The following is a 26,731-nucleotide window of genomic DNA, read 5'->3' on the forward strand; positions in this document are numbered from 1 at the left end:
ATAAAAATATATAGACCAAAAAAAAAAAAAACACAACAAACAAGTTTGAAATTGGTGGGCAACAATCGGACATATCGAATAAACAAGTTTTAAAATAAACTCAAAATCAATAGTCTAAAAAAAGATATTTGTATATATTTGTTACTTTTTTTGGCCATACCATTCAAATAAGATTATCGCCAAATGTTATTGTGATATATATCGTTATCGACATTTTGAGTTTCAGGCCAGATATCGATGTTCGTAAATATCAAACTATCGTTATTGACTTTGTACAATCAATTTCCAGCACTGGTTACGTTTTCCAGCACTTGAGTTATAGGGCGACCGAGTCTACCATTTTATTTTGGTTAAATAAAGTACATATATTTCCTCTTTTTTTCCGTCGTGTGTGCGAACGAATCGAAGTGCTAAAATTTAATTGAGAGGGCTAAACAAACAGCGTTTCGCGTGCAGTTTCGAATCAACTCGCATTTTTCCCTCAGTTTAAAGCATAAAACAAGAAAGGAGAAGAAAAAAAACAGACGACAAATTTCCAACGAGATTTCAATTTTTTTCTACACACCAACAAAAAATTTTGTAAAGAGAGAGAGAAAAAATACGCCAACCTTGAGAAAACACCCAGCAAAGCAATTTCAACAGTTTCACTCGGTAAGATTAAATAAAAAATACGTCAAAATCAATGTGAGAAATTGATGGGCAAAAGGATTTTCCCATTATTTCCAACTGTAAATGCGTGCTAAAAAGGCTTGAAAATTTTTCTTTTGTGTAAAAAAAAACATTTGTAAGGTGCAACTGTGCATGCTTGTGTGTGTGTGTATGTATGTGCGTATATGATTGTGTGAGAGTGAGAGAGTAGGCAAGAGTGTTTGTATGTGTGTGTGTGTATCGATGTATATACTTGTAGTGGTGGCTGACACTCTGATTGTTGTTGTGCGTCATAGTGTTGATTTGTCTGCTCTGTATTTGTTGTGTGTGTGTGTTGTGTGCTTTTAATGAGCATGGAAGTGTGTGTCCGTGTGTAATATGCATTCCAACGGGGTAAAGAAAAATTAAGTGAAATATGTATTTGTACCTGCTGTGTCCATGTCTTTGGTAGAAAATGCGCATTTTGGAAGCAAAAATACAACAAAAAAAAAAAAAAAGAGAAAAAAAATGTAAAAGTGCGAAAGAGAAAACAGAATAACAAAACAATTGCAGATAAAAGAAAGTCCATCTCTCGTTCCCGTTCCCCCGTCCCCAACCCCCATCCATTCAATATCTCATAACCCATTGCTGACAGTGCTGTCATTTTGGCGTGTTAAATGCTGGAAATTCTAGCCAAAATGTTACTTATTTGCAGACTATTTTTTATACAGGGTGGCGTAAAATTTTTTGACAAGTTTTATTTTTTTTACTCATTTTTGATTCCTGTGAGAAAAAGAGTTCGATTTTGAGTAAGTCAAACATTTTGCGACACCCTGTATATGCATTCAGCTTAGTAATCTTTTCAATAACCATTGAAAACGATTTGACAGACATATGTGTCAGTTGGAATCTTGAAATTCGATAAAAATAAAAGGTTTTTTCTTTTTTGGTTGCCTTTTTCTTCTATTCATAATTTCACAATTATAGCAAAACTGCCGATTCAGTATTGTGAGAGTAAAATTTAGGATTTTAATCTTAACTTTTCGTACTCTTTAATTGGATTATTACAGATCTCCCTTTCGGCCATTAAATATAATTATATATTATAATTGAGTTCAGTTGAGTGACGAAGTGTGGAGAGAGAGGAGCAGGCTTCCATCATGGACAAGATGCGGATGATTAAGGACAACCGCTCCGAAATAATAGTCGGTGGCAAATATCGTGTGATACGCAAGATTGGTAAGTCGTTATCTTGGTCGTGACCCTGAAGAGTTAACTATAACATCTTTACAACTTTATAGGCAGTGGCTCCTTTGGCGACATATATCTGGGCATGAGCATTCAAAGCGGAGAGGAGGTGGCCATCAAGATGGAGAGCGCCAATGCTCGCCATCCTCAATTGCTGTACGAGGCGAAATTATATCGCATTCTGAGTGGTGGAGTTGGTTTCCCACGCATCCGTCACCATGGGAAAGAGAAAAACTTTAATACTTTGGTCATGGATCTGCTTGGACCGTCGCTAGAGGATCTATTCAATTTCTGTACGCGCCACTTTACCATCAAGACGGTGCTAATGTTGGTGGATCAGATGATCGGCCGTTTGGAGTATATACATCTCAAGTGCTTTATTCATCGTGACATTAAGCCCGATAACTTTCTAATGGGCATTGGTCGGCATTGTAATAAGCTCTTCCTAATCGATTTCGGCTTGGCCAAGAAATTCCGGGACCCGCATTCGCGACTACACATCCTGTATCGCGAGGATAAAAATCTAACTGGCACCGCTCGATATGCCTCGATTAATGCCCATTTGGGCATCGAGCAATCACGTCGCGATGATATGGAATCATTGGGCTATGTGATGATGTACTTCAATCGCGGCGTGTTGCCCTGGCAGGGCATGAAGGCTAACACTAAGCAGCAGAAATATGAGAAAATCTCGGAAAAGAAAATGTCCACACCCATCGAGGTGCTGTGCAAGGGATCGCCGGCCGAATTCTCCATGTACTTGAACTATTGTCGTAGTTTGCGTTTTGAAGAGCAGCCAGATTACATGTACCTACGTCAATTGTTCCGGTAAGTTCACACTTTCTTCCAAATTTCAAATGGGAATCCATTTATGTATTTGTTTTCGTTGTCAACAAAAGCTCATTCCATAACGTTTCATTAGATTATCTATTGTCTAGCATATTTTTAATTTCAAATTGTAACCTGTGAAACATTTTTAAAAAGGAATAGATGGAAAATTCACTTCTTAATTCATTTTTTAAGTTAGTCTTCAAAATTGGCAGCTCATTCAATTTTAATGTGAATTCAAAAACAATTTTACAATTTACGAGGTCTGAGGTATTTCGGAGATTAGGTGAATATTATCGTTCATCTTCAATTGATTTATGTTGACCATTTATTGCCAAATGTCCAATTGAATAGAAAATTGGATTACCACTCCAAGCGATGTCCTTTATCTTTTATGATTTTATTAAAATTAGTATTTGTCTACGGAGTCGATTATGTTTGTCTAAAGCTTGCCAAAAAGAAATAAAAGAGGTAAAATCAAAACGATTAAATTTTATTCTTCTTTGCTTAAAAATATAAACTGCAGAATTGTATTAAATCACTTCAGTGAGATATGCTTAATCAGAAAGATAGGACATCGTGTATATAAGATAATAATACAAATATTCTGTATATTTCAGTGAAGGTTTAGTAGAAATTACTGAGGCTTTATGTTGAGTTTAACATACTTATAAATAGGTTTTTGCTTAATGTTTCAAATCTTAATATTTACTTTCATATTTTACACTTAACATGGCAATATATAATTAATGCTTGATATTGTTTCTTGTTATCTTTCATTTGGGACACCTATAGCATTCTGTTTAGGACGCTGAATCATCAATATGATTACATTTACGATTGGACAATGCTGAAGCAGAAGACCCACCAGGGTCAGGCGAATCCAGCTATACTATTGGAACAATTGGATAAGGAGAAGGAGAAACAAAATGGCAAACCCTTGATCACGGACTAAGCTGCAGGAAGCGCATGGACGAGAAAGAAAGAGAAGAAATCATCAAAAATCTGTGTGGGATTTGAGATGTGATGAAACATGCAAGCAGAAAATACTACATACACAATACATAGAAATCGGGGGAACATGAAAAAAACACACATTCATACATATAAACACACACACACACACAAACCAGCATAAACGTAGAAAAAGAGGAGATATATATTAAATGATGATAAAGGTAAAGGAACCGGAAACTAAAAAAAAAAAAAAAAAAACAAAACAAAAAACAGCGGAAACGTTAGGAAGTCGTCGTGTAAACTGAATGAAAAAAAATGGGAAATAGAATGTTTCTTAATATTAATTTAAATTCAATGCTAAACAAATAAGGAGTAAACCAACAACTACAAAAGAGGAATAAAAAAAGGAAACAATATGCAAAAACCCAGAGGGCGGGATTCAGCCGTAAAATACCCACATAACACAATAAAAAGAAAAGAGAAAAAGAAAGGTGAAAATTCCAATTGGAGTTTCAGCCTATGCATCTTCACTCACACATTTGCAAAGCCACACACACACATATATACACACACACATCCACCACAGCAAAATGCAAAACCAGAAGAGAAAAAACACTTAGCATAATAAATTACAAGGAATTATGAATATATATATATGTATGTATATGTATATATATAAATGTGTATGTATATAGACAGCATATAACAATACATATATATATAAATACATATATATATATATAGAGATATATATCAAATTTGATTCATATAAAATCAAATGCATAATAATTCTAAATAAGAACAACATCAATAAAAAGCGACATAAAACTCAATAACTAATTCAAATAAACAAGTAATTAAAAAAAAAACAACAAAATGCAAGAGAAACGAAGAGAAATCCGCAAGCAAAGCCAAGCGAATAGAAACATAGAGAGAGAAGAAAGGAGAAAAATACAAAAAAAAAAAACATTGAAAAAAAAAACACAAAAAAAGAAAAGATATTAAAACAAAAAAAAAAAAAATAAATAAAATAAAACAAAAAATAATAATATAAAAACAACACAAAAAAAAAAACCAACAAACGAAAGCAAAACTGCAAAGTAATTTTGCATAGTAAGCAGTAATAATTATAAACATAACTTATATTTAATTTTTTGAATTACATCAATAAATATGTTGAAATTACATTTACAAATGACTTTCTTTGTGATATTTGAAATCAGCTGCCAGAGAGAGTTATGGTAAACAACACATATGCATGGACGTCTGATGATCAGCTGTTTAGCAAATACGGCTGAAAATTAGCCAGCACTGGTGAATTTATCGATAACATCGTGTGCAATAATCGGCCATCTCTAACGAAAACTAAAATTAAAAATTTGTAAACATTTTTATTAATACACGCATATTAAGAGAATGGCGGGTGGCGGTGCCGTCGGTGGTGTGGTACTTAATTGTCGTACCTGCACACGAGCATGCAAGCAATACAAATCACTCCACGATGAGATTGAAATCGCACCAGCACCAGGAGGATGTAATCCAAGCACTCTGGGATCTGGGAACGTAGAGGCGACTGCTAGAGCAACAACAACGACAACCACATTGTCTAAAATGTTAAACTTTTGTACTAGCCTGTCATTTGAACAGCGGAATGGTGCCTCAACAATGCCCCAACATATTTGCCTGCACTGTATACATCTTTTGGAGCAATCATTCAATTTCAAGCGCATGGTAATTGATTCAGATGAACTGTTGCGCCTGGGTCTGGATGAGGTAGAACTGCCGGCTGTTCACAATGAGACAAGAGAGGCAGGAACGGTGGAAACAGAAGTAGACGAAGAAGAATATATGATGATTGAAATGTTAAATGAACAAGGTCAGGTAAAAACATTAATAGATGATCCAGTAGTTAGTTTGGATGGGGTAAACGAGGAGGAAGAAGAGGAATTAGTGGTGGAGGAGCATCAGCATGTTATGAGTAAAGAGGTGGTGGAGGAAGAGGAAGAAGAAGAAATACAATCAGCGGCCATCGAAGAATTTGTTATTGAAGAAATCAACGAAGATCCGCATTTGGATATGGAATATTCGGATGTGGAATATGTAACAATAAAAAGTGAATATGCCTCTCTGGTGGCTAATGCCGATGAGATTGAAGTGACCAATGAAATGATTGAAGGTGAAGTGATTGTGATGCCCCAAGCAGAAGATGAATCCCTTGACGAAGTGATTGAAATGAATGAGAGGGTATGTTGAAATGTTTAGAATTTTTAAAATTGTTTTTAATACAAATATTATGCCTCTTAGACTGCAGAAGAACAGGAACTGGAGGATGACCAGAGCCCGGAACAGCAACAGGAGCAACAAGAGGAAGAAGTATACATGAATGAAAGTGAATTACAGACGACTGCTAGCGATGTCTTGCCCTTCTCGTGTGCAATTTGCCAAAAGTCCTTCCGCCAAATGTGTCGCCTCAATCAGCATATGCGTTCGCACATCGATGAGAAACTCTTCTCCTGCGAGAAATGCGGCAAGAAGCTCAAACATCTGCGCAACTACAAGGAACACATGCTGACCCACAGCAATGTTAAACCACATCAGTGTAATATCTGTGCCCGTTTCTATAGAACCACCTCAAGTTTGGCCGCCCATAAGCATACGCATGCCGAGGATAAACCATATAAATGTGAGCAATGTGGACGCGGTTATGCTGCACTTGATCATTTAAAGCGCCACAAGCTTACCCATACCGGTGAGCGACCATATGCCTGTGATCTGTGTGATAAGGCCTACTATGATTCGTCATCGCTAAGACAGCATAAAGTTAGCCATACGGGGGAGAAGGCCTTCCGTTGTGAGATATGTGGTGTGGGATTATCACAGAAATCGGGCTACAAAAAGCACATGCTGGTCCATTCCGGTGAAAAGCCCCACAAGTGTCCAATCTGCGGGCGAGCTTTCACTTTCACCAGTAACCTCAATGCCCATGTCCGTTTGCATTCCGGGGAGAAGCCATTCAAATGTGAAATATGTGAAAAGGCCTTCCCCACCAAAAAGCGTTTAAATAGCCATTTACGTATCCATACCAAGGATGGGCCAAGGCACTTTGCCGCCCATCAAGATGTCTGTGAAAGTGGCGCTGGTGACGATGGTGCTGATAGCGGTGCACTGTATCGTTTAGCCGATGTAACTGCTGATCAGGCATCCCTATCCACCTCCAAAGTAGATATGGTGCTCTTAGAATAAAGGCCAAGATTGTAAGTTGATCCAGCCCATCAATCTTAATCTCTCTGAACAAATAGAAAAGGGAGATGTCGGCCGAATTGGGGATTGTCCATAAACTACGCGACACACTAGAATGGAGAGGGCATCATGCTACACTTTGTATTTACACGACCTCACTCTTCAAATTGAATTCGATTGTTATGTTATTATATCCTTTTTCTACATGTTACAAAAACATATTTTTGTCAAAAATTTGACTCGCATTGTTTATGGATAACCTCAAAGACTAACTTATTTTTATGGAGTTACATTTCAAGAATCGAAATAATATATATAGACATATATATTTTTTTGACGCTACACCGATCCCTACTTTTGTAGGGCAGGGACTGGTGCTAAAAGTTGGTGATCCGACTTAAATCTTTAATAATTGCCTATATTTAGTCTAATTGTAAGTATAACATTTACATACAAACATAGTGAATATATATACATATGTTGAAAAGAGATGCAATGCCGTTGGAATTACAATTAAAAACAAACACTTTTTACATAAAATTTCATTACTTTGATCTTTTCTTGTATACAATACTTTTCTGTAAACTATTAAGCGATTTAACTTGTTGAGAAAATGGAAAAGTACCTAGATCTTGGCAGACTTAAATCTTTATTGGACGGTCGTTTCTATGGAAGCTATTTAGCAGATTAGTCCGAGTAAGTCGTCACGAGATACGTCCGCTTATAAACTTTCAAATTTTCACTGCAGCTTTAATGGTCAAACAAACTTTATTCAGTTTTGTATTTAAATTACAACCAACGGCTACTTAGCACCATTATCGGGTCCAGGACAAATTCGTACACAATCTCCAATGCGCCGTGTGACAAAAAAACCCATAGTTCGAGGAGAGTCAACTGTTCGAACAACCAAAGTATCGCCAACAAATACCGCTGCCAGTCGAAAGAATTCTTCTCCAGTTCGTCGTGCCCAACAGCAGCAGCATCCACAAAGATCTGTGTCCAAACCACGTAAAGTTGCCTCACCCAATCGCACGACAGTAAGTATTTTATTCCCAATTAAACAGATGTGTGGAGCATGTACCCAAAAACCTATTTATGTTGAATGTTGAATTAAATTTTGTATATACATATTTTTGGGTAAAAACCATTTGTGATAGCAGAAAGTTAATGATATGGAAAAGCATTTGGCCGCTTGTCGCATCACAGCTGCTGTTAAAGGCTACCTAGTGCAACGCCTCTTTCGCACCGAGCAAGTGCAGCGTGTTGTCCAGACCATCAGAGACACCTTGATTTTTGTACTCAATCTGCATTTGGAGACATACGGCAGTAGTTTAGAGCAAGAGGAACCAGCTAATATACGATTAAAAGCCCGTTTGCTACAACAGGTAAAAGCAGTAAATTCTTAATGAGCAAATATATTTTCACTCATTTCTTTTGTAGCTCTGCTCGGCAAGTCGTACCTTGCATTTGATTTTCTTTCAGACGACTGTTAAAGAGAGAATGGAAATTATAGCCAGAGATCAGAAACGTATTAAAACTAAACTAATGGCCATGCATTTGAAGCGTAGGCAATAAAATGGATTGAAAAGTTATTTGCTAAATCGAAACAGCAATAGATATTCGTTCCTTAAAAGCACCAAATGAATCCAGTTCGGATCAATTAATTGAAATAATGTTGGAAAGCGAAAACAATGGAAAATTGTTAGCGTACTTTTTGTGAATGAATTGATGTGGAAACAACAACTAACTATAGCATATGGCCAAATATGAAGCAATTCTAATTTGATGCACGTCCTTTTTCGGTTTCAATGACGTTCCATTTAATCTCCATTAATCTACATTCACCATCAATCGTTAACAATTTTAACAATCTGACAATATTTTGGAGATTATCTCATTAACTATACTTGTTCAACGAATTTCTGCCTTAAGCAGGGATAAAAATAAACTCACTCAAATTTGGTACCTAATTAAATTTATTTTGATTTTCATCTCAATTTGTGCCTCTAACTAGAAAATAAATTTTTTTGCCTCCATATGACAAATACTAGTTAATTAATTTTTAGCCTGAACTGAGGAGTGGATTTTTGTAGATCTCTTTATCGCCCAGTATTTTTAGAATGAAGCAATGTGAAATCAAAGTTTTAAATTTGGCGCTTTCTAAATTAAGATCGGAGCAAGCCTATCGTAATCGACATTATCAGAGCAAACCTTTCGTTAATCGACATTTTTGGAACAAGCCTATCGGTTAATCGACATTTCGGAGCAAACCTATCGGTTAATCGACATTTCGGAGCAAATTCTGGCATTGACAGCTGATGGAAAAATGCACTAACGCCTTTTAGTCGCCGGTTTGGGAGGTTGAATTTTTTTTTACACAAAAAAATACACTTAACCTTTTGCGGTTAAGCACAGGAGGTTTTTTTTTTATTCGTCTAAAGGACAAACAGGAAGAGGACGAGGTAGTAGTCATGCCTACATCGCCAGTCATACAAATGCTGCGCATGTGGAAGACTCCACGTGCCCGTATTCCAGATCTTACAACATTGCGACGCACATTGGGTAATCACTATGCAAGCCAGTGGCTAGGTAATCCCGCGCAACCGCCCACAAATGCCCAGTGTCAGGTGAGACGGTCCCTGTGCACTTCGCATGTGAAACATAACAGTAAGAGTCATCATGAAATACCTTTGCATTGAATTCTATTTCAATAATCATTATTTGGGTTACAGAAGAGGCGATAACGACGGCGACGACGACATCGCCTGCTACTACAACGGCGTCTCCTTTGCTATCCAAGTTATTCCCGCAAACAGCACCTGAAACAGACAGTGGAGCTGAGCAGGAACGTCAAAAGCGTGAGGAGGAGGAGGCCAAAGAAAATGAAAGGGCCTGGAAACGCATGAAACTAGGGTAAAAACTATACATATTTGAATATAGAGATACGTGTATGTATGTATTTGTTTGTTTATGTTTATGACAGCTTTGCCATATTTGGTGGCGGCGGTATTACCACCATTTTGTGGGCCATCTATGAATTTGGTAAACCCGAGTTGGATCCCGATGGCCAGACAATTGAGGATGAGTTCACTGGCAAACCGTTGGTGCAACAATATGTCCAAAGAATGTGGAAATCGTTGCATTATTACCAAAAGATGATTCAGGAGCCATCACGTTCACAACTCTTGCCCGATCCGCTCAAGCATCCATATGTTCAACCAAAATTCACTTTAGTATTGGAAATGAAGGATGTCCTGGTTCATCCAGATTGGACATATCAGACCGGCTGGCGTTTCAAAAAGCGCCCCAATGTCGATCTATTTTTGGCTGAATGTGCTAAAGATTTTGAAATAGTTGTCTTCACTGCTGAACAGGGTATGACTGTGTTCCCCATATTGGATGCCCTCGATCCGAATGGTTATATCATGTATCGCTTGGTCCGTGATGCCACACATTTTGTTGATGGTCATCATGTTAAGAATTTAGATAATTTAAATCGCGACTTGAAGCGGGTAAGCCGTTCAAAAACGAATTATTTATACATAATTATTGATTTCTTTTTGATTACTTGTGTGATTAGGTTATAGTCATTGACTGGGATAATAATGCAACCAAAATGCATCCGGATAATACATTCGGTATTGCACGCTGGCATGGAAACGATGATGATATACAGCTTCTCGATTTGATAGCCTTCTTAAAGAGTAAGCAAAATGATTATAATTGGCCAATCGAGTCAACTCTATGATTTCTTATTTTTTTTAGCCATTGCCCAAAACGATGTGGATGATGTAAGGGAAGTTTTACATTATTATCGTCAATTCGATGATCCGATCAGCCAGTTTAGAGAAAATCAACGCAAATTGGCCGAACAAATGCAAGAGGCTGAACGCGTTGAGCAGACCAAGACAAAGCCTATGGTTAAGCAATGGTCACGGAGCATATTAGGTCGTTAAACTGGACAATCATTCGACATTACAGTCCTCGCAATTCGGCAGCCATAAAAAAAAAAATAATGAAAGGGAAAAGAAAAAGCTATGAAAAATATGCTTTACGCTCTGCAACCTCGTCAAATGTAAATCCTTTACCCCCAATTACCGCTGCAGTGAGGTGCATACATACAAAAACATATACATAATAATACAGTCAACGCTTTTTGTGTCACTCACAAGAAAAACAAAGAAATCTTAAATGTTAAGAACTTGCTCTAGTTTTCGTTATTTGGCAAAAACCTAATCTGTCTTCAAGGTCTAATTTGATTTAACTATGTAATTGATTAATTAAATAAAAACCCAAATTTACATTTAATTTATATGCTATAATGTGTACATTGAAAATAGCTAGTCACATACGCTTTGATAAATAATTAAAAAAAATAGGAGACCTTCAATTATAATTATTCAATTCACGTAAAATAAATCATTCAATTTTGTTTTGAAATCATTTTTGTTTCTGTTTTTCAAGATGGATATCTATCTCTATTTCAAACTATTCCCCTGCATGGATAAATTATTTAGCTCACAATCAAATATACATATGTATATTCAAAATTGATACCCTTACACTTTTAGTCTTGTAGTCAAGTCGTCTTTCTATTGATGATTTAGAGCATCTCAGCTCATGGTGAACCCTTTGCTTTCTCATCTTATATTGTCGTCTCTTCAAACTTGTGTGCATGGTTACTTATTTTATAGTTGGATTTGAGTTCCTAGTTTTTAATTAGGACTTAGTTGTTCCTATATATCATATATATTCTTTCTCGTCCTTGCTTTTATGTCTATTTTGGATGTTGTTTTATTGAATATATGTATGTCTAATGGTGCTAAAAGGCTTATGAGCTATTCTGTTCTGAGTTTCATAGTCCTTCTGATCTTTAAGTGTATGTGACAGATATATAAGTCTTTCTTTTAATTGGGTTGTCAATGCATGATTTTTGTTTTTATGATAGTTTCTCAATTATCTTATCCGGAAAATCGTTTCTTTATGAGATATTTTGTCTGAAATTTCGGAATACAACTTCATACTACATATATTATCATCTTCTTGGGGCCTTTGGAATTAAATTCGTGTACTATATTTAGTTTTCTCATCTGATGATTATAGACTAGAATCAGTCAAAAGAATTCAGGGTCCTCTTGGTGTATTATTGTCATCCACAAATTTCATCAATTATCTTGGTGGACCGGTTAGCTTTTCGATGGTGGTCTTCAAAACGTGGTATCCTCTAGACGGAGTATAAACTGGTATTGAGCATAATAAATATAAATAGTTGCTTTTGTTTTTTGATAGTGGGAAAAATTTTAAGGTGCGGTTACGGAAGACTTCTCAAATTTGCAGTTGAACCAAAAATTGTTTTTATTTAAGTTATCATGTTTTTCTCGTCACTAATCTGGATTTGCTGAAAATTTAACAAATGAATGTTTACCTCATATATTACCAAATATGTATATTTAGAAAAACCGTGAAATGCCTTCTGAAACTAAGGGAGAATCTCTGCTGAACGTGTTATCATTACAACGCGAATAGGACTATAATTTGCTCCTCTTCCTCTGCCCCCCTCCACCCAAGTTATTTAAATATTTCACAAAAAATATTTAACTCCGTCGATTGTCGTTTATTTGAATTTGGGTTTTTAAGTTATCAAAAGAACACACACTATACAATCGAACAATTTTTGTACTTGGGAGGTGGATATATATCTTTTTTTTTTTGTATTTCATTTTTATTGTTTGTAATTCCGTTTTGTTATTGTGTGTAATGTACGTGTGTGGGTGTTTGTGAGCGTGTGTGTGTGTGTGTGTGTAAGAAACTCGAATTGATTTACAGAAAAGCGAATACATTTTGTTTTTTTTTTTTGTTGTGAGGGGAAATTTTGGGTTTTCCAATTATGATAATTTCTATCCCAAGCGCAATGATCTCTCTAACTATGTATGTATATAACTAGCCCATCCATACGATAGGAAGTTTTGAGGAAGAACTGCCGGAATTATCAACTACAGCTTAAAATCTAGGTTTTCAATATTTTCTTTTTATCAACTATAACAAGAAATCAAAGAGATAATATGAAAAAAAAAATTAACGTAGCATGGGAGGATTTTTTTTTTTTCTTTCTCAACAATCGATTAATGTGTTAATGGTTTTTCTTTCGTGTTGTGTTTTCAAATTTTTTAATACTTTGTGTTTTGTGAGATATACAAGAAAAAAAAAAATTGTTTACATATATGAAAAATGTAACATCACAAAAGGAGGGGGCCCAACAGATGGGAGGAAGGGAAAGATTTACATAAATTGTAAGGTTTCTTTTTGTTTCTTATGCTGCAGGTGTTTTTTTTTTTTTGTTTGTTTTTTAAATAATTATGATTAATAATAATATCAGGGGATGCACAAGTGATAAACATAATTGGTAGTGTGGGTGTTTCTCTCTGTGTGTGTGTGTGTGTGTGTTTGTGTATGTGGAGGCACTGCTATTCCTTTTCCTGTTGCTGCAATAAAGCAGCAATCTCCTGGAACTTGTGACGAAAATCCACACTACTTTCACTGATCACCGACATGCTGGAAGATGGATCCTAGTGAATTGTATAATAATTAGAATTATTGTAATTAAGTCATTCGTATTGAGTTATTAATGTCCTACCAATATGTCTCTAGTGGCATCGATTTCATCTAAATGACCCAATAAACTGGTTAATGAAAAATCATTGATATTATCCTCCAGCCAGCGCGCATTGGATGTTGAGTCTCTGAGCAGATGCATCGGACTGACGCTGCCATTGAAAAAATGTTCGCCAGTTGAGCCTAATGGAAAAAAGAGAGACGGAGACATCGTTTAGAGTGAGTAGAAGATATCCCTCTTTTGTACTGCTTAACCCACTTGTGGTTTCATCCTGTATTGCTGCCGATGCCTCTGGCAGATTGATGGCTACTGTCGACGATGATGACAAACCTTCAGCTACTCCTAATACAGATGGAGATGATGTGCTTGGAGCACAAAAATCCAAAGTTGGCATATCTCGACCTATAATTGAGCTATCCCCATCATAAGTTGATTCCTCATCATTTTGTTTGCTGGCCACTGCCACAGCTGAGACAACAGCTGTGGTAGTTGAAGAGGAGATGGGCTCAAAGAGGCTGCTATGCAATTGACGTACATGCAAGTTTTCATAGGGACGCCCCATGGTGGCCGGCGGCAATATTCGTCGTTGGACCAAAACTTGACGATTGTTTTTTTGACGAGTTAGCTGCAAAACAAAAACCAAATGAGTTTAAAAATTGTGAAAAAGTATTTGTTCGGTAACTCTTACCGACGATAGTTGACGCACTGGATCCATTATATTGGCTATGGGGCGTCGCACTGGTAACATGGGTGTACGGAATATTATTTCGCCACCAGATGAAGCACCAGATGATAATGTATTATGACCATCATTAATGCCACCAGCTGCCAATTGCTGGGCTTTGTTCATCAGATCCCGTTTGCGATCACAGATGTGTCCGCAATTGCATTGACGCTTGCGTACACGCTCGCTGAGATTGGCCACTAGGAGAAGATGCTTCAACTTATTGCTAACCGTTGATGTTGTCACCGCTTTAACACGTTCCACGCTATCACAGTCATTGGTATTATACGGGAGAGATGTTGTTGATGCGGAAGCAGATGAGGATGAGGTTGAGGAGGATGGTGTAGCCGGTGTGCCAGAATGTTGTTGTTCATTGCTCGATGATGCCGCTGCGGTAGCTGCTGCCGGCGCCGGCGCAGGCTCACACCAATAATAATCAAGTTCCAGTTTTGAATCCTGACCCAGAACCACATACAAATCACCAACGGTTATATCCGCAGCATTCGAGACAGTCCAACCTTTGCGTATACGCTTGATTATCTCATCACTGACGAGAGGCTTAAAATTGCGTGCAGCTGCCGCAGCAGCTGCCTCTTTGGCCTCTTTTCTCTTTGCTCGCGATGCAGAAGTCGTTGTTGTGGATCCTGTTGTTGTTGTCGGTGGCGGAGGGGGTGCAGGAGTGGGAGCGGGTGCAGTAATTGGAGCAGATGCCTCAACTTCTTGTATGCTTCCATTCAAAAACTCATGAATCTCTTCGCTTAGTTCATCACCGCTGCTTATCTCCACCTTAACATTATTATTCTCGACCGCCGTCGTCGTCGTTGTTGTCGGATTAACTTCGTCGATTGACTTCTCCAAAGTGGGACTGGTCAATAATTTAGGCTTCTTAGTATCTGGTGAACGTTTGTCGGAGCCACTTTCGGTGCGGGCACGCTTATTGGCCGCCGTTGTGGTCATCACAATGTTACCCAGAGACTCGCTGCGCACCTTAACGCCCAGTCGCTCCTCGTAGGCGGTTAAGCATATATTAACACTGTTCAAATAGGCCGTAATATTTAACAATGGCCGATGTATGGCTACTCCCGGTTTGGGTTGGAAGCAAAGCGACGGCTCAGTTGTTAATGAGGCGGGTTGTTGTCGTTCCTGCTGCTCGCCGCTACTGTTTGGCGTACTTGAGACAGAAGCGGATGATGATGAGGAGGGCGCTGATGATCCGCTTAATGCCAGTAGACGCTCTTCGTTCAAACGCTGATTAACGCTGCGCCATTTGTATTCAAATGTTTGAATAAAACTGATTAGTTTCTTATGAAGTGGCACAATGGCACGACCACGCGGGTTCTGGGCCAACGATTGGACACGACCAAATGATTCCATATTCAATGGCGAAATAAGCACTTCCACTTTACTTGGCAGGCGAATGTCTTCCAAGGAATCTGCAAAGAAACAAAAACAAATGAAAAGTGTTTGCTTGACAAGGAAATTGAATTGAAAGTATCTTAATATGATTAAATTAGTACATTTTATGAGAGAATAAACTCACGGGAATGTAAGGTAAAAGGAGAAGGCTTAAGGCTAAGGGTAAACTCTTTAAATTTAATTGCTATTCTTGCTCCATTCATCAAGTTAAAGTTTGAATAAAATAATGTTAAATACGTTCCCAACAACAAGTTTTGTTCTTTGTTCTTTCCCTTACGAGGAATATCTTATTTGGAGCAAATGTTAGTCGAATCCGGGTTTAACGACTTTGCCTAAAGCATCCGTCCAGTTATACCGAAGACAATTTTGTTTTGTTGTTTGGACGTAGAATCGATAGTCATTTAAGCGTCGTTATAACCGGATTCTACTGTATATTACTTAATTATAAAGTGAAAGTTTTCCCATGAAATGGGCCTAGAACTTTCTGTTGCCTCTTATATGTCTGTGGAATACTCTCTACCTCTCTCGATCTCCCTCTATTAGACTGCTTTTAACTGTATAAATTTGATATTTGAAAGGCAATTTTACCATCTAATTGATTGAGTCGTCGCAGAGCCTTGCATGATGGCGTCTTAATCCTTATATTCTTGCCCTTGCAGCGCACTGTGATCTGACCATGATAGACCAATTGTTTTAGCTTCATGAAATGCTTCTCCGTAAGGAATTGCAATTTGCGACGCATTTCACCATAATTGATCAATGTATAGAGCTCCTGGGCGGGCTTTTTCAATTCTGAAGATGATAATAAATAAAGAGTTAACTGTTTTGTTCGGGTTGGGGGCGTTAGAACATACCTTCGGAATATCTAACATATTTGCAGATTTTATGATACGTTTGATAATAATGCTGACGCACATGATCCTTGGTCTTGAAGCTATAATTGTCGTTATTGTAGGAGCTGCGACGTTTCAGTTTGCCATTGATGCAATTGGCCACCGATTCGAAGTCTTTGCCAAACTCATTTAACGCATCAAAGAAGCAATTACGTTCAATGTTTGTCCATGTGGTTTTGCCATTGCCGGGACCACCGGAACCTCCACGGGAATTGTCATTGCCGGCGCCACCAGCACCGCCGCCTGATTTTAATTGTGATGGTGTCTTTTGATTTGATTTTTCATCCTTTTTGCCGCCATGCTCCCGTTCCGATGGTGGCGGTGTCATTGGCCGTGTCTGGTCCAGTTTCATTTTCTGAATGACTCGTGCACTGGCCCGGGTACCCGGACAATTGTGGGTGATGGTTATAACCGAACCCAGTAGCTCCTCTTCGGGTGGATTTGGTATGGCTGGTGCTGGTGGTGGTGTTGGAACTGGCGTTTGTTTACCATTTATCTGGTTGGAATTGCTGCTATTGACATCGGTGGGCATGGGAGGGGCAGTTGGAGGGGGAATTGGAGCAACAACATTGGCTGGATCGGCCGACTCCACAAGGCTTGGGGCTTTTGCATTCTTACACATTTCTTCCATTTTATGCCAATCTCTGACCAAACTGGCCCCACCACCACTTTGGCGAATCCTTGCCTGGAATTCAATTCAAATTTCGAATTAATTGCGTCCCGGAAATATTTACAAAAAAATGGCGCTCAGAGAATGAGAGCGAGAAACAACAGAGACAGCGAAAGAGCGCGCGAGAGAGAGAGAAAGGGAGAGCCGCAGAGGAAACGGGTCTAAAGTTTTGTTTTTGTTTCCTTCTGCTTTGATTTCGGACCAGGCATCATCTCTCATTCACTTCTCACAATTGTTTATTTCCTTGCCACGGACTTGATACTTGCAATGGCTTGTCCTTCCCACATCTCACATATCCTGGTCAATATTGCACTCACCTAATTGATTGACAACATGCAAAATCGTTTGGTTTGGCCAGATATCTATATATATATACACATATAATAAAAAAAAAATAAAAAAAATGTAGACGCTAAATGTTGATATCGCTCAGCACTCTGCTCACTGTTAAAGTTAACAGCCCTATGTTAAAAATACCAAATGTGCTGTTCGACGCAAGCATTTACAATTAGCGATGACACCAAAAAATAGCAACCAATTCAAATTTTTATAATTGAATTGCAGAGAAATTGTTTCTTTTTGCTTTGAAACATTTGTAAACATTAAATTTCCGCAAATTTGTTGTTAATTTCCAGAATACAATACCTATTGGTTCTTTTTTTTTTTGTCTATTCAAAGTGACAACTCTAGAGTTTCCGTTGTAAAGACACCATTTTCCCTTTTTAGTGTGGTGAATTTTTTAGTTCAAAAAGAATGTTCCTGTTTTTGTTTTTATGTTTTTAATTTTAAAACTTAAAACTAAATAAAAGATGCAAAATAAAAAAAAAAAATTGGTATTGTGGTGGCAGCATTGTTATCCCATTAGTCATCATAAATAAATGCCCACAAATAATAATACTATTACTACAGCAACCAGTATGGCAATGAGCATTATTTTTTTCTAAAAATAAAACAAAATTAAAATTGAAATTAAATAAACCTTAAATCATGCAACTCACTGAATTAACTCATCTCACCTTGCGTGCCTTCTTCTGATGCTTTTCAGCCTTATCCAAGTCGACGGCTCCTTTGTCCGTATAAAGTGTGGCCTGTTGAGCATGAAACTCAACCCTTTGTATCACTTCACTCTGCTCCATGACCAGTGTCTGGATACGCATAAATAGAGCATGCACATCTTCTATAGATTTCTCCAATTTACGTAGTTCATTAAAACGATCCATGAGATCACGAAGTGTTTGTCTCTCTTTTTCTGTTTCTTGCAGGATCTTGATGGGAGATGTGTGGATATACATATATGTATCATTCCAAATCGATTGATATACAATAATTATTTTTCGCTTACATTGTCTACAAACAGCTTGGTTGTCTTATTCTCGAGCAGTAGCTCAATCTCTTGTTCACTGGCCTCCGAATGAACTGAAATAGAACATTAAATAATGATGTATTCCATTTTATTCAGAGATTTCGACCTACTACTCACTTATTTTAGAATGCATTCGAAGATTTTTCTTCACTTTCAGCTCAAAATTCTGTAGAATTGACTCATTCTTGTGCCAAAGATTTAAAAATGTCTGATGTAGACCATAAAATAGAGTTCGCCTCATACGTGCCTCCAAGCTGTAATCATTCTCTGGCGGTAGATTCGCTTTGAACTCCTTGAAACGACTTATCAATTGATTGCACAATCGTAGATTCGTCGAATGCAATTCATCCATTTCATTTTCTATCGAAAAAAGTGAAAAACTTGAATTAGATGGAAGATTATCAAATTAATATTCCCTTTTTGTTAATCGAGTTTTACCACTAAATGTCCTGAGGTTGATAGTTTGGCTCATACGATTCATTGCTTCTAAATTACTGGCAATTTGTGAGAGTTGAACTCGTATCTCCGTATACTGAAAAGGTTAATAAAATATTGGTAAGGAAGATTTATGATATTTTAAATAGAAAAAGTATGAAGAATTCTAATTCTCCTAGTTTTGGCTTTAAAAAGCCATTTAATGCCCTTTTTTCGAACCAATTCACTGTTTTTTTTGTTTGTTTAGTTTTCAAAAGTCCACAAATGTCCCCGTTTTTCAACGCTAAAGGTTTAATGATTCCAGAATATGAATAAAATATATTAAAATATTTCTCAAAAGTTCATATTTTCATATCTTTTCTGGATCATGGAGTTTAGATGGGAATGCTTATTTTATGAATATTGTTCCAAAAGGGTCTTTTGATTTAATTCAAAATCCTTAAAAATATATCACCCTTTTTGTGGGGCCGTGTTAATATGCATATAAATATCTTTAAACTTCTCGAAAATCCTTTTTTTAAATGGCGCTAAAAACACAAATCATAATCTGATCCGATTTAAATGAAACAAGTTTTAATCAATGCAAAATTGTCATTATTCTGTTCCTGGTCAAATTCAGAATTTTGAGAATTATCTTCACATTTTTTTTTAATCTGATATTATTCAGATTATACGATATAATGAAATAACTGTATTTATATGTGGGCTCGTAAATAGAAATGCTTGGGTTAAGTATTTTGTATATTTTTCATTCATTCATTTTTTGTTGTTGTTGTTTCACCATAAATAAAGTGTGAATAACACAGTATTGTTTGGCTAAGATCAGCTGATGATGATTATGCTGCGAGCGATGCCCATTAAAGTGGGCGTGGTTTAAAAATGAAATGAAATGAAAAAAAATATACTAAAGTGCATAAGCTGCTTATCACGAGTTTGGGCATCAACGACGATTGAGTAATACCCGGGACTGATTCATGCCCAAAATGAACGATAAGTCAGAGACGGAGAAAGAGTGAGCGAGATGGAGAGAGTGCCAGGGTGAGGGTATTTTCTGTTGTTCTTCTTTCTACTTACCGGATTGAGTATGGCATCCACATTTGTTCCATATTGAGCCATTTTAAGGCTCTGGCGATCCTTGCTGCCGCTGCTGGCGCTGCCGCTGACGCCGCTGTTGCTGTCGACGGCGTTTGTAATTTGATTATTGGCTTCGGTTGTCCCGTTATAAACACTTAATAGAAGCGATGATCCATTCGTCGAAGACGAATTTGAATTGGAGCTTAGCGAGCGCTTTAAAAATAAATCAAGTATAAAATAATATATACAAAGGTACACAAAAAATCAAATAGGAAAATAAGCAATCTGGTCTGCTGTAAATGTACAATAAAAATGACTTCGTACTGGAAATTCACTTAGAGCTTTGCAAAACAAGTGTTGTTAGCAATTGGGGGGGCATTTGGGGGTTGGGTTAGAAATTGGGTTGTTCGTTCGTGTGTGTGTGTGTGTGTGTGTGTGTGTGTATGAGAGTGGGGGGCTACTTTATCGCTGTTATCTATGGACAATCTGATAAACATTTAACACTGTCCTCTAACACCCCCGCCCAACTTTCCATAAGCATTACAACTAATAAGAAAAAAAAATAACTAAATAAAAATAAAACCTAGTGTGAAATTTAAAAATACTTTAAGGTTAAGTTACGCGCTCAGAAAGATTCTCAGTCTGTTTTGTCTAGCCGCTTGCACAGTGGGGCTAACGAATGAATCTTCTTGAATACCATCACCGATTGAATTTTTTCAAGTTTAATCGTATATTTAATTGGTTTGCTAAGGACTGATTTTCTATATCTATTTTGATAATTCGTAAATCCAAATAAGGTGTACGGTTTATTGTGACTGTCACTGTAAACTATATGTTTTCTTCTCCAAATGAACTTTAATAAAAAAAATGTCGTAAGGGTATTGTAATTGTCATTCAATTTCGGATTAAATTTCTTTAAAACTTCGTTCTTAACAATTCATTTACTGTAACTCATTTAAAGAAGATCTATTGGACATTTACTTCTAGGAATTCAAATCAAAATGTTTTTAAAAAATCAAAGAAGCTATGCCGAAGTTTGTATACCCTTGCAGTTCTTGGTAATAATAATTTTACATGTTCAAAATTTGTTTTTTGCAACTCAATTCATCAATATACAAACAAAACAATTTTACTCTCATATATGTAAATTTCATAGCATACTCGATTTTTATGAAAATGTTTCTTCTAGTTCTTCTATTATATAGTGGTCCGATCCTTATGGTTTTCATACTTTATTCTTGCCGGGTAATAAAAACCCACAAAAAAAAATTTCAGCCCGATAGCTCTTAAGACGGCTGAGTAAAACGCGTACGCACAGACGGACAGACGAACATGGCTATATCGACTCAGCTTCTCACGCTGATCAAGAATATATATACTTTATGGGGTCGGAAACGTCTCCTTCTGTGCGTTACAAACATCTGATCAATTTTATAATACCCTCTGCAAGGGTATAAAAATTTGAATCCTGGCTAAGCTGTGGGATAATTGTCATTCCAATCAGTTTTGAACATTAGAAACTCTTAATAAATAATGAAATACAAATTTTTGTAAGAGTTGCTGAGATGAATCCATATTATAAGAAGATAGTTTTGAAAATGTTATCCATCCTTCCACAAATGTTTGAATTTTAGTCGTTTCAAACCGAATTAGACAAAGTTGAATAACTCTTGAATTTTGACACACTGTAGACAAGTAATTAGCGTTTACACTCACACACACACATACACTCATACATATGTATGTATGTATATACATTTGCATATCTATGGATATAGTATTTCAATTTGACTTTACCTGCAAAAGTTCGGGTAATCGATCTCTGGCCATTGTATTTGTTGTTGTTGTTGTTTTTTTTTTTTTTTTTTTTGGTTTTTGGTTATACAATAATTAATTGTTTTTGTTGCACTTTCTAGTTTCCTTCCCAGCTGACACTGGGCTCCAACAGCTGTTTGTAAAACTCTGCCTGTTCCTGCTTGCTTTGCTCTCCCAGCAGATGTGAGACAACGAGAGCGACAGAGAGAGAAACCCCCGATCGACTCCCCACAGAAGAGTTGGCGAGAGAGAAGCTTTCCGTTATCAAAGCTTATCAGTGGTTAATGTGTGGGTAGGTGCCGGTGGGTGAGGTGGGCGAGGTGGGCCTCGTATTATTCGAGGTGACAAAAATATATTGCTTATCGCAAAAAGTATTCTCGGTATTCGAAATTGCCCGACAAACAGTGACTATCTGATAGGTATTTTACTATGATTCTTTCTCTTACTCTCTCTCTGTCTCTTTCTCATTTATTATTACATATTTCAATTAAAATAACACCCGCGTGCGTAAATTTTTGTATGCATTTTTTATTGTATAATATTTTGTTGCTTCTTTTGGTTGTCTCTCCTTTGCCGTACGCCTCAGAACTAAATAATTGCCGGCAGCAATTCGGAATTCAAACTGAGATTTTCTTGCAATTTAAAAAGATTAAAGAGACAAACAAACACACACACACATCCACAGAGAGAGAGAGAGAATGAGAAAGAAGAGAATGAGAGAATAAACATGAGATAGTCAGAGAACAATCGTCGGGAGTTTAAGATAAAGATTTGTATTATGTATAGCTAGTTATTTAGTCTTGCTCCACATAACAAATTCCGTTTTGCCCCCGAAAAAAAAGAAGAAAATGTACGAATGTATGTACATAGCATATTCCAACCGGTTGTAAGAAAAATGTGTTAATTGTTTTTATTATTGTTATTGTTATTATTATTGTTGTTGCCCTCCACACACAAATACATATGTATGTATTTTCTTTATGCATATAAATATTTTTACAAGCAAACTTTTACGCTCAACGCGGTTCAATTGAGAAGGCACAGACCAACTACCTCGACGACGAATGACGACCGACGACCGACGACCGACGACGTTCCAAAAGTCACTTGCGCTAATTAGTTGAACTGTATTTCATTTTATTTTTCTTCTTAGTTCTATTGCGGGTACTCGTGCCCGACTTTTGTTGTCATAATACCCCTCGAGTTTATACATACAGATATTCTGTCTATATACTTGCATACATACATCAATACATACATACATATGTATATATATTCAATGACACTGCGAGAGGGTATAAAAGTGCAAGTGGGGTAGGTTTGCTTGGCTTTCAAGTGTGAGAAAAAGGCAGAAATAAAACCATTTATCACGATTTATATATGTTATTCATTCTTTGGCTTTGACTTAAACTTAACTTTCAATTAAGTTTATAAATGTTACTCAAGTGCTTCAGAACATCTTATAAGCTATGTGTCAGAAATTACCTTGATATATTAAATATTTACTCATATTACCATGAAATTTTCAGTTTCTAAGAAATTCGACTGTCAAAAAGTGCCCCTTAAAGTATGCAGTGACGTGGAACAGTATTCAGTGTTGTATAACTTTTGGTAAAAATTGTCCAAAAACTGTGATTAAATTTATTTTTAGATTTCACAAACTAAATTTTTCGACTGCTTTTGATATTTTTTTTAAATTTAAAATTTGGTATGGTTCGGTTTTCCAATTTATCTGAATAATGGTAATTATATTTTTGATTCAAGCGCTTCAAGAGTCTTGGAAATTGGAATTCTTAGAAATCTAATAATATGCTGAATGATTCTATATATATTTGTTAATACAAAAGGTTGAATTAAAAACAACATAAAGTTTTCTCATCTTATGGGAAAGTAAACAAGTTTATGACTTTCCCCTTAGTATAAGAATTCAATTAATGAGCTAAGAGAGTATATTTCCATTATCATTTTTAAGTTTCATTACACGCTAACAACAAATCAATAAAACAATTAATTAACCAGCAGATGTATTTATAAACATTTTTTTTGAATAAAAGTATTCAATTCGCGATGTTTCTCCTTGGCTTTGACGTAGGTTCTTTGCGGTTACGGGCCAAAATCCAACATCAACAATGTCCACCATCAGTTGTCAGTGGATATATATATACATATGTACATACGCATACATATGTATGTATGTATGTGTGAGTATATAGTATGCATTATATTTTCATTGGCATTTCAGATTGCTTGGGTATGACTAAGAATTAAAAGTCTGCAGGGTAAACTTGACGCCGACTTGAAGATATCCTCTATGGATTTCAATATATGTTTACAATGAATCTATTATACACCATATAGAGTAGAAATTGAAAATAATAATAAATTTTCACGATTCATTTGTATGATTGTTGTTGTTGTCGAAGCTATATGACACCTCAATGGTCATCAACCTGGGTAAAATGAAACTTTGCTCTGTTCTAGACTTTAAGCTGCACTATCATCTCTCTTTCTCTCTCTCCCACTCTCTCCTCTTCGCGTCTCTGTAAATTGCAAGTAATTGAAAATTCATCAAGGAATGCTTATTGTATACATATGTATGTATGTATGTATGTATTTGTGTATATAAATATACAATGCACTAAAGCAAGTGACTCAATAAGCATGTATGTAATAAAAAAAACCCAAGAAAGTTGATTTTTAAAATAATTAAAATACAAAGGAATACAAAGCAGAGAGCTGGAGAGCGAAAGAGAGTCAGTAAGAGAAACATTTGGAGAATAAAAATGTATTTTAATCATTACTTAAGCTTTAAATATAAAAAAAAAAAAACTATAGAATGAAATCAAATCAAAAGTTTTCCTTTCGAATATGCAAGTGTTTATGAATATCTAAATAATTCTTTCCAGTAATTCAAATTCCATAAAAATAGACGATGAATCGATATAAGTAGGTAGGAAACGACAAGTAAGGAAGAATGACTTCTTATTATATAATACAGTAGAATCTGGTTATAACGACGCTCAAGGGACCGACGGTTTTCGTCTTTATATCCGGAAAACATTCTAACCGAAGGCCGTTTCATATATGTTTGTATTGGGACAAAACCAATCACTCATCGAACTTTACTCGCTATAACCGGACGGACGTTATAAGCGGGGTCGTTATAACCGGATTCAACTGTATTTGTAATTAAACCAATAATAATTGGCCACCAACAAAAAACAATTCTTCTTTTTCCAAAAAAAACCCAAAACAGAGGATGGCCTGGAAGCTTCTTTTTTTGGCAAATTTTATTCCAGTACAACAGATTTTAAAATTAGTTGTCCATAACATACATACAACTAAAACCCGGCCCTCTGGTCTAGGAAGGAACCTGGCCATAAGCAACAGTCGAAACAGATCTTAGTTTTAAAATGCATGATTTGGCTGATGCTGTCAAAATTTTCTAAACAGAAAGGCGTGAAGAGTACAAAATTGACATATTGTGGTAATTCGACTACAGCAATTTAAACACTGCTTCCTTCTATGCGTTGCCCACTGCTGACCAAAATAAATATATCCTTTTTGCAAGGGTATACAAATTGTAGTTCCAAGTGATGGAATTTTTTCTCTTTGCTTCAAGGCAGTCCAATGGTAGGGTAGGGTTTTTACTTTGACAATTAGAATTGAGCTAAAAAAGGTTACTAAACCAAGGTTGATTTATAAGTACTTGTACTTAAATCTTAGTCTAAACTTAACCTTATGTAAGATAAGTAAAGTTATGCAATCGTAATCGTGTGAATCAGTGGTTTAGCTTAATTCTCTTGGGATTGAAGAACTTATTGCCTGACATATCGCCCAATATGTTACAAGAAATATGTCATTATGGGCTAAGCACTCTCAATATTGATCAAAGTAGAATATAATTCCTTATATTAGATTATTTTCAAACACTTGCAAATTTCATTAGACATTCCATTTGCATTTCATTGTATCGAGTGATCCCTTCCAACGGGTATTGACCTTTTGTTATGTACCTAGTTCAGTTGTTTGGATGATTAGAAATAGTTTCTTATGACTTTTTATGCAAATATTGTCCGCAACACAACTCGAAACGAGTTAGAAATTCAGTTGCATGAATTTGGGGGCACATTGCAAATTGGATGAGAACCAATCCGCTTCACCACCATTGCATCGCATCGCATCGCATGGAATCGCATCTGGCCATCATTCATTCACCTGGTTTCCACTTCCAGAGTTGGGTATGCCTTAAAGGCTTTAAAAGCAATTTGTGCACGAGGAGAAAAAAAAAAAAAAAAAAAAAACAAAATGTTCTTGTTGTTGTTGTTGTTTTTTTCGCGCAATTTTATACCCTGTGGGAGGGTATCATAAATTTTGAAGTCACAAACAAGAGAGAAGCATATCCGATACCATGAAATATACGAGAATTTATATATATATATATATATAGTATATATATATGCTTGATCATCGAGTTCACTTAGCCAAGTGTGTGTGTGTGTGTTATATGCAAATTTGTCTAGCTTGCATTTGCCCGATTGACTTACTTCATACTCTACTATATGGGGTACTATGAAATATGACTTATCAATTCGAATGGATATCCTAAACAAAGCTGCAGTCGATTTGAAGGATCATTCAATTTAATTTTTATTGTTTTTTTAAGGGTTTTCCACATAGACCCAACATAAATAAAAAGTCGAACCGGAGTGCAAAAATGGGTTAAAGGCAATTTAGCGAATCTAAATCAAAAAAGGACGTGGAAGAAAACCAGAGCCAAATCCGTTCTTCATAAAAAACGTCAGCAAGGGAGATAATGAGTCATTAA

General features: G+C 36.4%; 5 protein-coding genes and 1 long non-coding RNA gene across 8 annotated transcripts; 4 read left to right on the plus strand and 2 right to left on the minus strand.

The window, feature by feature from the left end:
• The first annotated feature begins 295 nt into the window (after positions 1 to 295).
• On the plus strand, positions 296 to 4,251 carry CkIalpha (Casein kinase Ialpha). Its single transcript, XM_068298496.1, has 4 exons — positions 296 to 651; positions 1,698 to 1,866; positions 1,929 to 2,703; positions 3,499 to 4,251. Exons 2-4 carry the CDS (start codon positions 1,788 to 1,790, stop codon positions 3,656 to 3,658), a joined length of 1,014 nt encoding a protein of 337 aa, XP_068154597.1. The 5' UTR covers positions 296 to 651; positions 1,698 to 1,787; the 3' UTR covers positions 3,659 to 4,251.
• A 742-nt stretch (positions 4,252 to 4,993) lies between these two features.
• Positions 4,994 to 7,440, plus strand: dwg (deformed wings). The gene is made up of 2 exons (XM_068298495.1): positions 4,994 to 5,904; positions 5,965 to 7,440. Exons 1-2 carry the CDS (start codon positions 5,077 to 5,079, stop codon positions 6,901 to 6,903), a joined length of 1,767 nt encoding a protein of 588 aa, XP_068154596.1. The 5' UTR covers positions 4,994 to 5,076; the 3' UTR covers positions 6,904 to 7,440.
• Positions 7,441 to 7,492: 52 nt separating this feature from the next.
• Positions 7,493 to 8,947, plus strand: LOC137583598 (uncharacterized). Of its 2 annotated transcripts, none has more exons than XR_011033425.1 (4): positions 7,493 to 7,596; positions 7,649 to 7,937; positions 8,061 to 8,285; positions 8,341 to 8,947. It is a non-coding gene; the product is annotated as an uncharacterized lncRNA (long non-coding RNA). The 2 variants fall into 2 exon arrangements; XR_011033426.1 differs by having other exon boundaries at positions 7,502 to 7,596; positions 7,677 to 7,937.
• Positions 8,948 to 9,167: 220 nt separating this feature from the next.
• ttm50 (tiny tim 50) lies at positions 9,168 to 11,340 on the plus strand. The gene is made up of 5 exons (XM_068298386.1): positions 9,168 to 9,567; positions 9,633 to 9,813; positions 9,884 to 10,412; positions 10,481 to 10,604; positions 10,666 to 11,340. Exons 1-5 carry the CDS (start codon positions 9,372 to 9,374, stop codon positions 10,854 to 10,856), a joined length of 1,221 nt encoding a protein of 406 aa, XP_068154487.1. The 5' UTR covers positions 9,168 to 9,371; the 3' UTR covers positions 10,857 to 11,340.
• A 1,300-nt stretch (positions 11,341 to 12,640) lies between these two features.
• Positions 12,641 to 17,669, minus strand: crm (cramped chromatin regulator). Its single transcript, XM_068298504.1, has 7 exons — positions 17,534 to 17,669; positions 16,508 to 17,231; positions 16,242 to 16,445; positions 14,202 to 15,670; positions 13,772 to 14,138; positions 13,535 to 13,695; positions 12,641 to 13,466 (listed from the first exon to the last, which is right to left on the minus strand). The coding sequence occupies exons 2-7, from the start codon at positions 17,175 to 17,177 to the stop codon at positions 13,365 to 13,367; spliced, it is 2,973 nt and encodes a 990-aa protein (XP_068154605.1). The 5' UTR covers positions 17,178 to 17,231; positions 17,534 to 17,669; the 3' UTR covers positions 12,641 to 13,364.
• Positions 17,670 to 17,984: 315 nt separating this feature from the next.
• On the minus strand, positions 17,985 to 22,659 carry Syx4 (Syntaxin 4). 2 transcript variants are annotated; one of them, XM_068298537.1, is made up of 7 exons: positions 21,886 to 22,659; positions 20,089 to 20,301; positions 19,018 to 19,111; positions 18,697 to 18,939; positions 18,559 to 18,632; positions 18,233 to 18,481; positions 17,985 to 18,156 (listed from the first exon to the last, which is right to left on the minus strand). In XM_068298537.1, exons 1-7 carry the CDS (start codon positions 21,916 to 21,918, stop codon positions 18,085 to 18,087), a joined length of 978 nt encoding a protein of 325 aa, XP_068154638.1. In that variant the 5' UTR covers positions 21,919 to 22,659; the 3' UTR covers positions 17,985 to 18,084. The 2 variants fall into 2 exon arrangements, with proteins under 2 accessions (XP_068154638.1, XP_068154640.1); XM_068298539.1 differs by lacking the exons at positions 20,089 to 20,301; positions 21,886 to 22,659 and having other exon boundaries at positions 18,697 to 18,959; positions 19,018 to 19,088.
• Between the last annotated feature and the right edge of the window lie 4,072 nt (positions 22,660 to 26,731).

Source organism: Drosophila tropicalis, unplaced genomic scaffold, assembly GCF_018151085.1.
Source record: "Drosophila tropicalis isolate 14030-0801.00 unplaced genomic scaffold, ASM1815108v1 contig_867, whole genome shotgun sequence".
In the NCBI taxonomy this organism is placed as follows: domain Eukaryota; kingdom Metazoa; phylum Arthropoda; class Insecta; order Diptera; family Drosophilidae; genus Drosophila; species Drosophila tropicalis.